At 35.2% G+C, this 13,747-nt stretch overlaps 1 protein-coding gene across 39 annotated transcripts in view; it reads left to right on the forward strand.

Moving 5' to 3' along the window:
* The window catches only part of IRAG1 (inositol 1,4,5-triphosphate receptor associated 1), a 109,374-nt gene that overhangs the window by 90,592 nt on the left and 5,035 nt on the right, over positions 1 to 13,747 (forward strand). For all 39 annotated transcript variants that reach the window (XM_066997306.1, XM_066997317.1, XM_066997307.1 and 36 more), the window contains 8 exons: positions 2,482 to 2,512; positions 3,842 to 3,982; positions 7,032 to 7,163; positions 7,921 to 8,062; positions 8,756 to 8,805; positions 10,596 to 10,703; positions 11,168 to 11,235; positions 12,955 to 13,074. In XM_066997306.1, coding sequence (XP_066853407.1) covers positions 2,482 to 2,512; positions 3,842 to 3,982; positions 7,032 to 7,163; positions 7,921 to 8,062; positions 8,756 to 8,805; positions 10,596 to 10,703; positions 11,168 to 11,235; positions 12,955 to 13,074 — 792 coding nt within the window. The remainder of the gene's footprint in view (positions 1 to 2,481; positions 2,513 to 3,841; positions 3,983 to 7,031; positions 7,164 to 7,920; positions 8,063 to 8,755; positions 8,806 to 10,595; positions 10,704 to 11,167; positions 11,236 to 12,954; positions 13,075 to 13,747) is intronic.

Below are 13,747 nucleotides of genomic sequence, written 5' to 3' on the forward strand. Positions count from 1 at the left end.
CCATATATGTAGAGAAAGTGTCGCATCTTAAAATGTGTGACAGATTTTCTGAATAGTTTGGGGAGTGCACCAACTTTCAGTAGCTGACAAACTTAAAAATGAGTTTCTAAGTTCTACTTAAAAAGTCTGAAACTTAACTTGCATAAATTTTTATACAGATTAGTTACCAGTCTGTCCAGTCCTGGTTTCCAGGATTGCTGTTACAGATATAAAATCATGCTGAAAGGGTTAGTATCTCTTGAGGCCAGATAATGTTTTCATATGGTAAAATTTGGACATGAGAGAATTCAGCAGTTTTTCTGCAAGTGATGATTTTTCAGTGAGATTAAGTTTGTCATTTTGCCTGCTTAGTTGAAGAATTCACTTGCAAATTCCCTGACATTGAGATGTTAAGCAACCTGCTCATAACTGCCTACTTGTGCACCTGTCATGGCTCAAGGGTTTCTTTCCCTCTTAATCTTTGAGAGGAGAGGTCTGCTGGGGCCTGACAGGACCCACCTGTTTCGATGAGGAAAACATTTCATGACCTGTAACCTAGTGAAACTGATTGAGAGGGCTTTAAACTAGGATCAGTGTGGGAGGGAGATACCATTAGGAACACTGAGGTTAAACCAAGGGATGGTACTTCACTGTCCGAGGGTGGCAAGGCTAATGGGAGCATCTGTGCTGCTCCAAGGAGTGCTGCAAGTTCAGGAGCACATCTGAAATGTTTGTATACCACTGCATGCAATATGAGGAACAAGTGGGATGAACTGGAGGCTTTGGACCTTTCCCAGAGCTGTGATATCATTGGTATTAGTGAGACTTTATGCTTTAACTTTTGGTTAGCTCTGAAGTGGTAAGGCAGTTGGACTTGGTGATCTTTGAAGGTCCCTTCCAGCTGAACTGTTCTATCTTTATGTAATCTGAAATAGTTTACACATCTGTAACATGTGGACAGTGTAGAACCATGTAAGAGATCATTTGAAACTAGAGCTATTGCTGCATAATGCAGTGTAAATAAAACAAGGGAATCCTCTGGTCCATACCTCTTCTGAGGTGGAGTTAGAAGAGACAATACCTGCGATGTGTTTGTCCAAACTTCTAGAAATACAAATCTCTGATCTGAGTTTGCTACCATCCAAGTTGAACATTTTATTGACGGAATTTAAGTGGAATTTTCCTTTTTTGGGGAGAGATTTGTTTAAAATTATTAACATTATTTAAAAAAAGGACATAATTTGAAAATAGTATTTTGCTCTAGCCCATAGGGAATAACATAGGGATGAAAGCTCAAGCATTTATCACCACGTGCCTTACATATTTTGCACTACTTTGGAAACTGAGAATATTTTCTTTTGTTTTATATTAGAATAAAGTTCAGATTCCTCCAAATTTCTGCATAAGCCTTTTCTTTGAGAGAAATAGAACTGTAACAAAAGAAAAAAAAAAAGGCATATTAGACATCAAAACAATACTCTTGAACTTCTTTCTAGAAGGACTACTCCTTCTAGTAGACTTCCTTTTAGAATAACAAGAAGTGATATGAATACTACTGCTTTAGGCACAAAATGGTTTTCCAATACACAGGGCATATTGGCCTCCCATCTTCTAGTCACTACTTTAAGTATCAATATATTTTATCCACCAAGAAAAATCAACTGCTTATTGATGCCATATGTATTGACTTCTACGTTAGGGTTTAATGTTGCAGCCAATATGACAACTAATATCTGGAACTGTACAGTGCATGATAGATATGTCAATCTCAACTTCTGTCACTGGCATCCACTAGGATTTGTGTATACAGCTCCTTTCATTCCTTGCAGATGTTTTTTCTTTACTTGCATAAAATTGAATAGCTCTCTGCACTATGGGAAGAACTGCAGGGAATAAGAACCTGTAAATTCAAACACATGGGATGACTACCTTAAAGCGAGATCTTGCAGTATACTGTTCTCTATCTCATTTCTTTTATGGCCTACTATGAAACCAGTTTTTGGTAACTTTCTCTAATTTTTGTACAGTTAGTAATCATTCTTTGGGTAGAAAAATGATAAAACTCAAGCACCTGTTTTCTTAATGTCATTCATTGTCAGCTAACAATAATTAGCTAAGTTTGCAAACTTCTAACAAAACAGCTAAAGCAAGTTGGTACTATATACAGGGAGCTGGGTTTTGAATTCTACCCATCTGTGATTTTTGTGTGATCATCATCATGAGGTTTCAGCTGTTAAAAGAAGGAAAATAGGTGAAGTTAATAACCCCAAGTCTAGTGTATTAGATCACCTGCAACTCCAAAAGTGTAATTTCTGTCTTGCTCTTGTACTTGGAATTTGTCACAATATAGTGCAGATATACATAAATGTTTGCACTTGCCAGAAACTTTGGTATATTTCTACCAATACTTAAGTGATTCTGTGCTGTTGCTAAAAAAAAAAAAAAAAAAGAGAGAGAGAGACAAACCTAATAAAATCTTAATTTCTTTGTTTTCATTTCTAGCTCCCCTCCGCTTACTGAAAAAGAAGTTGAGGTAAGTGTGTTCTTAAAATGGTAGGTTTAGGCACCAAGTGTACCATTGCTATATGTTCTTGTCTAAGCTTCTGAATAACACAAGCTGTAACTCTTGATTAAAGATTCATTTAACAGCTTTCAGTGATGCAGAGTGAATTTTATCCCTTAATATATGTTTATTCTGTAGTTAAATTAGTTAAAATCTTGGTTATGCTCCTGATTTAAATTTGTCTTTAATTCCATGTGCCTCAATTTTAAGTGGCTACTGTAAGTCTAAGGGTGGTTACTAGAATTAGGTAATCAGATATTTTGCCAAAAATATTTTTCAGGAAAAAAAAATGGAGCTCAATTCAAACAACATTTTTATGTGATATGGGCAATTGCCCCAGACAACACAAACAGTTAAAAGACTTAAGTAAAAGTGTTTGTGCATTCTTTCTAATAGCATATACATTTGTTTTGTAAATTAGTGTAATAAATTTATATATAATAAGGATCTTATAATGTTGTTTCTACTTTTTAAAATAATATTATAAATATGGTAAAGCTAGGAAAAAATTGAAACTGAGACCAGAAACCACATTAGTTAATTGCTTTTTTTTTTCCATTGGCCAATAGGAGCTTAGGTATGATTTTCAATTGTATTTTGCAGTTAGTTGACATACTTTTTACTTTGTCAGTTCTAGCCAAGAAATTGTTTATAGGTTGCCCATTATCTGGGTGGCTTTGTTTTTTGGTATTTTGCTACCTTTTTTTTTTTGTTTAATGTACCAGTGAAGAATAATTATTTATTTACATAGCTGAAATCAAATGGAGCTATTGGTGACTCATTCTTCACAAAGTACTAATCGTAAGCAATAAATGCATCTGGTAAAGAAAGAAACAATCTGTAAAAGCATGGTTCGAGAGAATAAAAATGTTAGCACTTAATCTTCTGCCTTTGGTGGTAGATGTTTATCCCTTAGGTAAAACAATGATAATGGTGAGCTCATCCCTGGATTTCCTCTGCACAGACTATCTGTTTAAAAACCTTGGGGACCCTTGGAGGAAGTCCAGCTAGAAAACAGATTCATTGTGATTCTGATACTTCTGGTAGGCTACTTCCGTCGTTGTCTCTCTGCTCTACTGAACTTCCAGAGAAGCATTCATGAAAACATTTTAGAGAAAATAAAGAGGAGTGATTTTTTTTAAATCTGTTTTTTAAAATATTTTCAGTTTTCTATTTCAATATTTATTTACGTACTGAAGCTTGTTAAATGTGTGTCTTATTTATAAGTTGTTACTGGAAATTACAGTACAGTGGCACTTATTTAAAAATGCCTTTTTTTTTTTTTTTAAATCCAAACAGAATGTATTTGTACAGCTTTCCTTGGCCTTTAGAAATGATAGTTACACCTTGGAATCTAGAATTAATCAAGCAGAGAGAGAGAGAAATCTTACTGAAGAGAATGCTGAGAAGGAACTGGAAAACTTTAAGGCAGCCATTACGGTAAGAAAACAACAATAAATACTTCTCTGAACTCTAGCACACATTCAAGTGCGCACACATTTGAAATGTGTGACTGTGCTTGCTTATACTCACTGTACATTCAGCCACAAAACTTCATTCTGTGCTGCTTGAGCTCATTATGTAATTCTCTACAGTTGAGAGCGCATTTTCTGCCAGGGTGGGCCACTGTTGCTGGAAGTGTATAGAGGATGTTGCCCTGCCCTGCTTCAAATTCTATAAATTTGAGATTCAGTTATTGGAAGAAGCCTGTGACAAAGCTAATAGAATGCAGAACTGCAATTTGAGCTCTGATTCCTGCTCTCTTGAGCAAGACCACCTTCTTCAGCAGTAACCTTCAGGTGTCTCATCAGGTGAGATACTGAAATGATCTGAAGCCTGAGTCCAGAGGTTTATGACTTGAAAGATCTTAACTGCAGGTAATGGAAGGTGGTATAGGAAAGAAAAGAGTGAGGATTACATAAAGAATACGTGCAATCTTAGGAACAGGTTATATTTATTCTTTTTTTTTTTTTGTAACTGAAACGACACATATATCTCTGAGATATGTTAACTTATGTGCTGTGCACAGTTCTGTGCAAAAATGGAGGAGGTGTATAGATAGCATGCTTCTAACTGAAATAGCACCTTACAAGGAAGTGTTGCTATAGCTTTGAGAAATAGTTAGGAGAATATAAATTTTTTCCCATTTACTTTATCAAGAATATCAGATGAGAAAGGATGCAGTTAAACAAAGTTTGTATCACCTGGAATTCCAAATCTGCATGTACAGATCAATTGTTACTAGAAGGAAAAAAGAAAAAAGAAAAAAAAGCACTTGGGAATATTTCGTGGATGTTCCCTTTTTTCCCTGTTTAAAGAGCAAACGGAAACAACTTGTAAAATCTTAGGGGTTTATTAATTATAATATTTTGTACACCTACAATTTTTTTCAAGTAATGTATAAGTGTTCTTTCAACTGCAAACAACTAGTTGTTATATTTATGTAACAACCATTTGTTACATTCAACATGTTAAAGAATCCCTAAATACGCAACAAGGACCATGTTACCAGCACGGGGCAGATGTAATTAGCTTCCACAGAATTACAGAATGGTTGAGGTTGCAAGGGACCTTTGGAGGTCATCTTGTCCAAGATCTGTGCCTGAGTAGGGACACCCACAGCACGTTGCTTTTGTCCCCTGACCTTGTCCATGTAACTTTTGAAGATCTCTAAGGAAGGAGACTGTACACCCTCTCTGGGCAAACTGTTCCATTGCTCCATTACCTGCATAGTAAAGGAGTGCTTCCTGATGTTTAGACAGAACCTCTTGTGTTCCAGTTTGTGCCCATTGCCTCTTGTCCAGGCACTGGGCACCACTGGGAACAACCTGGCTCTGTTGTTTTTGCACCCTCCCTAGAGGTATTTATACACATTGAGAAGATACCCCTAAGTCTCCTCTTCTCCAGGCTGGACAGTCCCAACTCACTGTCTGTCCTCGTAGGAGAGGTGTTCCAGTCCCTTGATCATCTTGGTGGCCATCTGAATTGATCAAAGGAATGGAGCACCTCTTCTGTGAGGTTGGTTTCTCTCGTTTATTCAGTTCACAAGCTGCAGTCTGGCTTTTACAAGCTTTTTAAGGTACTTTATAACAAAGTGGCAACTACCATTTTCATATAAAAGTTTTTTTTCTTTACAGTGGAGTAATCTAACCAACAATTAAATGATGTGGCAGCTCCTGTGTAAGGTGTACCATATTAGATTTGCTTCTATCCAAGTGTGAAGTTATCTTCATTTCTGTAGGACAGGCACATGTTAAATGTTTTAATGAGTTCGACCAGTATTTAGGATTTTTTTTATCAAACGTGTAATAACTGATGTTTTATTCAAAAACCCAGCTTCACGAGAAAGTGGATTGATTCACATGAATTTCAGATTTGCCCAAGGAAATAAGCAATTTACACTTGCCAAGAACCAGTTGAAAATCTGAAATCTCTGCATGTTTTCCTCATGCATACATTTTCTTATGCCTTCCTGGGTCTTACAGTCAAATTTAGGCTGCAATTTGTTAACACGCTGGCTTCAGTCATGAGGAAATTTAAGAAATTTTTGTCATTGTACTTCTTGTTGCACCAAATTTATCATTCTCTTAGCTGTGTTCCTACACCAAAGGTTTGCACTACAAATGAGATTTCTCAACTGACTCTGGTTAAAAAAACAAACAAACAAAAAAAAAACAACACTAAGTCTGTCTGTAAGTCTGAACTAAACTTTATCAGTACTTCTTGTATCAGTCTTTTCTGCAAGTAGAAAATGGAATCAATTCAATTCAAATTCAATCAAGAGATGTTCATTAATGCTTTGGTTAATAAAACATCTAAATTCACTCTTGCTTTTGGTGACTAATCCCATATGCTTCGGTGCTTTTCACTATTAAATTTGAGCTATCAGAGTGATAGTATTAATCAAGTACATAAATGTGTGTACTGACAGATGAAAAATGGTTAAGAAATTGCAATTGCCATTTGAATTACAGGCCATATTGGTTTCTATTACTCTCTTACTTCTCGATTTCTTGAGACTCCAACATCTGGTTTATTTTCAATATGGTTAAAGTGTCTTGGATCTGAAAGAACATAAATGGCCTTCTTAACACTGTGTGCCCAGCAAACAAAATGTAGCAAGTTTCAGGAATCACTTTTAAGTAGTACTTAAAATAAGCTTGGTATTTGTAAAGTTCATAAGTAGATAGTCATGATTCGTAACTGATTTCGAAAGGAGAACTATTGCAAGTGTGCTCAGCCATTTTTAACCTCTTGAAAGGTGTGCCTGCAATATACAGCAAAGCCCCCTTCTGAGACTGCAGTAGCAGCGTCAGCAGCACTTGATAGTTTGTCTCTGGTGGTAGAGATGGTGTTCCTCTTTGTCTAAGAACTCATCTGTGCGTAGTTCTGCCTGGACATGTCTTACACCGGTTCTGTGACTCAGGCCAGCTCACCTGACCTAAGAGTGTCAAGACATCACAGCAAGGCTTATGTATCTTCATTTCAGTCTTCAGCTCATTTATGGCATCACTATGAACACAGAGAAGCTTACCAGAAGCTATTGGAGGATATTGCTGTTCTGCGGCGTTTAGCTGCTAGGCTATCTAGTCGTGCTGAAATGGTTGGAGCTGTTCGCCAGGTAAGAGAATCCTGGCATCTAACAAATGTATCCTCGCTGTATGTGTTTACTGTCTTTTTTTCCCAGACATAGCTGAAGGCTTTATGAGCCCTTTGAATTTTATATGTCATTTTGGGTGATTAAAGACATTTATTATAGTGTCAGAGAAGATACCTTTTCAGTCTGGAAATAGAATTCAAACAGAAGATTACCCATGAAACTGTATAATGTGCACAATAGGAGCATATATATTATTCAGAATTATAGCTGCAGTACAAGAAACATTTTACATCAGTGTGGCATAAAAAAGAAAACTTCTGTGGGTCAAAAAGCTCAGCTAGTTCAATAACCTGTCCTCAGCAATAGCTGAAGTCAGACAACTATGAAAAGCTGTGTTAGTTGTATAGCAAGTATAAGTGGCAACGCAGCAATACCCTCCTAGGCTCAAAACTGTTACCTCTGCCAAATGAAGTAACTAAGCTGATGCCAGTGAGACCTTCAAAGGTTTGAAAGCAAGGGCATGTATACCACATAACTGATCATATAGGCACACAGGTAGTATATAAATATTTGACAAAATAATTGATGATTTTCTCTGGATATATATTAATGCGTTTGTGTTCTAATAAACTTAGGAATTTGTAGTCTTTTGAGATATCAATATTCTTATGTACAGTTACTCCAGGTCTAGTCCTGACAGGGGTCATGCACATAGAGGCAAATGATAAGTTTGAGAAGTGTAGAGGTAACTTGAGTAATCCTCTCCTTTATTCCTTAGGAGAAGCGTATGTCAAAGGCAACAGAGGTAATGATGCAGTATGTGGAAAATCTAAAAAGAACATATGAAAAGGATCATGCTGAGCTAATGGAGTTTAAGAAACTTGCCAATCAGAATTCTAGCAGAAGCTATGGTGCATCTGGTAAAAAAAAAACAACAAAAAAGTTTGTATTGCCTGTGTACAGAGAGATATATAGTGCTATTAATGATAAGTGATGTATCATGAAACCTCTTCTACAGAAGTAGACTTAGAAAATTATAGATATATCAGCTAAAATATGTCATATAAGCAATGTTTAATGCTACAGTACGGTAATTTAAAAATCACTGTCACTTATCAAATTCTGATGAGATCCAATAAAATTTTTATTGGCCTCTAATGTATGTGTAAATGTGCAATGTGCAAAGCTTACGCAGTTTTAATACAGCTACCTCTGAAATTACAGTTAATAGCAAAATTTTATTACTGCAAAATACTTTTTTTTTTTTTTCCTCTACTTTATCTTTCCTAGCTTGCCAGAACCTCAAATATGAATATTTTCTTTTGGAAAAACCTACATAAGGAGGAAAATAGTAGGCTTTTATCTAATAAGTCAGGATAGTAATGGTTGTTTTGTATGTGTTGTGGAGTTGAGTTTGTTTGTTTGTTTCTGTTTGTTTTAAGTTATTATATCTTCTACAGGTGAAATTGAGGCCAGAACTGTATGACAGATAAATATGCAGTCACTACAGATATTGACTAAATATAGTATGTCTGAGCTTGAAATGCAAGCAAGGGCTCTATTGATATTATTACTCATATATTCTAAGACTATTCTTTTCTGTTTTTATGCAGAAGATGGAGTACCTCGTTCATCTAGATCCATGTCTCTTACTGTTGGAAAGGTATTTCTGCAATACAAAGAAAATTAAGTGAACATTTTATGTAGTGAAGTTTCTTTGTCTACATACATTCAATCTTATAGTCTGTGTTCAAAATATAGTAATGGTTAGTTGTCAATATTATTCATGTAGTCTAGTGTAAATGCTTTGTAATTTTGCATGTCTGATTAAGGATGACTCTATGGAATACCAATAATGCCTACTTTGAATCATAAAGGGACATATTTATTTAGGAAGAGTCATATTCCAGGCCACATACCGGTGCTGCAGAAGGTGTCTTAGGTCCCTTGCATTGCTCTAGTTCTTCAGTGAAAAAGCAGTACACTGGATCAAACCTTTCTATTTGAGGGATTCCAGGAACATACCATTTTAATTATCTTAAGTATGATATCATGTTCAGAAGATGGATGTCAATAATAATTTTTTAAGTGTAGCTTGTTTTTCAGTTGCCATCAGAATATCTTGTTTTTCTTGACAAAGCATTGAGAGAGGGGAGCTTATTTCAGATTGTTTTAACTTGACTGATTAATAACATTAACAAGACCACGATTTTATATCTCTGAAACTTCCTGTTCCTGGAGTCCAAGTTTATTTAAAACCTCCTAAAATAACCAGTTATTTGAGAGACCTAAGTCCTGGTTTGGCCATTATGAAACTTGGTCAGAGGCATTACTGAGTCTAGTATTTCTTTTCATATTTTTATTTGGGTTGTACTTCTTTATATTTAATTTATTCCTATCACTTCTGAGTGCTGAGCAGGAATAATTTTCCTTTTCGTGAGGAGTACATTAGGTGTGCCTCTGTCATTAATGAATAGGTAAAATTGGTCCTGTCTAGATCCAGGATCGTAGAGTAGGTGATCCCATGTATATATTCGGTAAACCTGTTGAACTTATTTTTTGTCAAGTTACCTAGAGCAGAATCTTAGAAATGTTTGGATATGCAGTAAGATGATGCTGTTAGATGCTATATGTGCTTGTATTTTTTTGTTTGTTTGTTTGCTTTTTTACTCAGTGGGATGCATAGATTTCACTACTTGTATAACATAGATAAATTATTTGGCTTCTTACCGAGTGACAGACTTATATGATCTACACTTGAGCTATAATATAATGTATAAAGCTAGCATATGTTTATCATATGAAGGATTTCCATGGTCTTTGGGAAATGTAAGCAATATCACATGATGCTAGATAAATATCTAACAACTCAAGACTGGGGGGGGGGAAAGCTTTCTTCTTTTGTGGAGGGAACGGATGTTATTGTTTCTGTAATAATGTGTAGTTTTATTAAAAATAAAAACTAAAAAAAGCACTATATCCCGGTGAGTACAGTATATCATAACAGGTACGTAGCAAGAGAAGAGTATCATATGTAACTTCATTATTTTCCGGTCTTCTGGTATTTTTCCCAGTATCAGTAAGTATCTGGCTTAACCGAAGATAATAGCCTTTCATGAGAACTGACAGTTTAGAATATGCCTCCTGTGTCACTTATGTTATTGGGCTTTCAGAGTGGAGTAAAAAAATGCAAAGCTTCCCTGTACAGAAGTTTGATTCTCACTAAGCACTTGCCATGCCAGATAGTACTAGGAAGATAGAAGTACTAGTAGATAGTAAGTTTGGGGGATGTTCACAGCCCTAACAGCAGTTTACCATAATTTTGCTGCTAACTCTCTTAAATGTCTTCTTGCTGACATTAACATACATACCTGACATACCTCTTAACTTTCAGAATTTTTCTTTGGCCTATTTTGTTGTATGACAGAAAAAAAATAATGTTCTTTGTCCTAGAATATGCCTCGGAGGCGAGTCAGTGTTGCAGTTGTTCCTAAATTTAACTCCTTGAACATTCCTGGTCAGTCACCAACAGCTTCACCTATACCTTCAATGCCATCCCTAGTAAGTAAAACCCACAGTTGAAAGGTACAAGGCTTGTTTAAAACACTTTTGCATAGGGCCAAGCCATAGTTACTAAAAAATGTAAACCCTTTAATTGGTTAAATTTGACTATGTCCTAATGAATGGGATGGACAAAGGTAATTTCTGTTGTGTAAGGGACTGTTTTACTGTTTAGTGTTTAGTGATCAATATATAACAAAGAAATAGACTTAATACTTTCTTGGAGGAAAAAAAAAATCATTGTAGAAGGGAATGCCACAGAAAAATTGTTATAGTGCTCAAATCCAGTATTTATTGTGTTTATTGTGGGTAGAGGGAGTAATTTGTGAGCTCTGTATTAAAGATACCTTGCTGGTAGGTATGGGAAGAAAACCTAAGTAGCACATTGACTTTGTCATTTTACTGAAGACTCATTTGAAATTGATTCATGGATGCAGCATTTATTGCTCATTTTCAACTTACAGTCTGAATCACCAGGCAATGGAAGGAGCAATCTAACATCTACTCCTGTTCTGCCAGCACTTCTAGAGAAGTGAGTTTTCTCTATGTCATTTCATTACCTATTGAATCTTAGTATGAAATGAAACTGTTACTCGTATAATTTCAATCTTTCCTGACAGAAATTATACAAAGGCATAAGGTATGGAAATCAGTGGCACACTATTGACTCAAGTTGATTCCAAGGTGTGGTAACTATTTTATACTATATCATCATATGTTGGGTTTTTTTTACGTACAAAGAATTTAGAAGCAGAACTAAATCTAGTCTGCTATGATCCAACAGTCATTGCAACTCATCAAGTAAAAGATGCAGCAGGAGATTACATATTTGAGTAGGGCCTAGCTTTAGAACTCAGCAAAACTAAGAGTATTACATATAATACCTGTGGATTTTTTTTATATTTCCTGGAATTAATTAATGCTGTACCTAAAGTTGGCCATGAACAGCCCTGGGTATGCACGTTCTTAAATTTTACTGTCAGCATAATTTAAGTTCTTCTGCTCTTGCCTTCTCAACATATGGCCAGCTGGTAAGAATTGTATTTTGAAATACTATGATATCCAGTGTCATGTAGGTTTTAAAATTTACATGAATAAAGAAAATGAAATTAAGAAGTATAACTTATCATAATGCTAGATCATCAGAATTTTATAGAAGTCAAAACAACGACTAAATTGAGTAGTAATTATTTCTTAGTATACATGTAAATGTAAACATTCAGCTAAATTAAAGCAATAGGATTGAAATTTTAGTATAGAATAGAGATACAAAACATTTGTGGGTTGTTTTTTTTTTTTTTTCAGGCTGTTAGACAAGCCAGTACCTCAACGTCTATATTTTTCTAGAACCTATAAATTGCAACAAGATCCACAAAGGTGGATGATATGAAAACACGATACTGGGATGAGAACAGAAAGCATATCCAATCTGTTGTACAAGATCTTTGTAAACTATTACCATACAAGTCTTTTTGCATTTGCAAACCCTTGTGTGTGTACACTTTATTCTTATCTCTAACCTGTGCAGAAAGCATAAATAAAATTGTCAGGCACCTTTCCAAATAATTAGCTCTTTCGAGAAATGTTGCACATTCTAAGGAAGCTGCTTGCTGATGTTTCAGAAGTAAAACTTACTTAGTAACAAATCAGTGATGTTTTTTAATTATTAATACTATTACTTTGGTGGTTTAGACTGTTTACAGTATCACAATACAATATCTGAAATACTAATTTGAACTAAAGTTTGACAGGATGCTTTAAATATTGTGCAAATTAAAAGTTTAAAAGAATTCAGATCACAAGTCAGTACAGGATACTGACTTTCACATACTTTAGATTAGTGCTGAGAAAGGAAAAAAAATATCTTATGTCCTTGTTTTATCTCTGTACTTTACAAAAAATGAAAATATGCAACAAGTGGGAAAACAAAAGTTATGAACTATGGCAAAAAGCATTGCCAGTGGTTGTTACGGTTCAACAGAACTCTGCCAGATTCGGGTCATCTTTTGAAGCTGTACAGAAATCCTGAAGGAAAAGAAAAAGTATTAATATTTCTTACTGGTTCAATTAAAAAAAAGAAGTTATCAAATGTCAGATTTTTCTTTAGTTTTTCTTCAGAGATCCTTATGGATTGATCATTACAGAATCAGGAATCACACAAACTGAATTGTTCCTATGCAGTAGTATACTCCAAATACAATACATTTCATCAGTGGTGTTTTTGCTTTTTCTGTTTCTTTTGTCTTGGCAGTGGAAAGACTAATGGAGAGCCTGATTGTGAAACCTCAACTTCTGCACTAACACAGAGTGGGTTGGATGAGATCAATCCTGAAACTAAAGCCAAGATAGAAGAGGAAGCATATAACAAAGGGTGGGAATATTTTATGTGAACTAAATCTTAAACATGTGCTACCAGATATATTTTTTATAGTGTGATTCTAAATGCTAAATAAGCAACATAATTGATATAAGCTCCAAGAAGATGGTCACAATTGAAGCAGTATGGGAAGCAATGTGAGTGAGCATCACTTGTATCTGCATTGTGGCTGTTCACTTTCATCCATTATTTATGTTAGCCAGTCTGGGGGAGAGCAGTTAGAAATTCTGAGTTAGATGCGTGTTCATATGTTGATAGTACTCAGCTTCCTAATAGGACAATCCAAAACAACGTTCTAAAATGCTTTTTTTGAAAGGTGTACATGGAAATGAACAAAGAGTAGACATCAACTTTTGCAGTAAAGTCATATTGTTTGTGTGACAAATTGCTTTACACAGCATGTTTTGGGGCAATTAACAACTTTGGCATCTATTGTTTCCAAATGTTAAGCAAAAAACTTAGTACTATGTATAGGGAGGCAAAAGTTCGGATCCCATTCTGCAGATCCAAAGTCATCTATATTTTGCATTGATTTCTATCTATTCTCAAAAACAAAACAAACAACAACAACAAAAAAAAACGAGTAGGTGGTCAAAACGATTAAAATAAAAATAAGCAGAAATGCTCACTAACACCTTTACTATAGACTCTACTATAGTGCTCTGCT

Source organism: Anser cygnoides, chromosome 5 (genome assembly GCF_040182565.1).
Source record: "Anser cygnoides isolate HZ-2024a breed goose chromosome 5, Taihu_goose_T2T_genome, whole genome shotgun sequence".
NCBI lineage: Eukaryota > Metazoa > Chordata > Aves > Anseriformes > Anatidae > Anser > Anser cygnoides.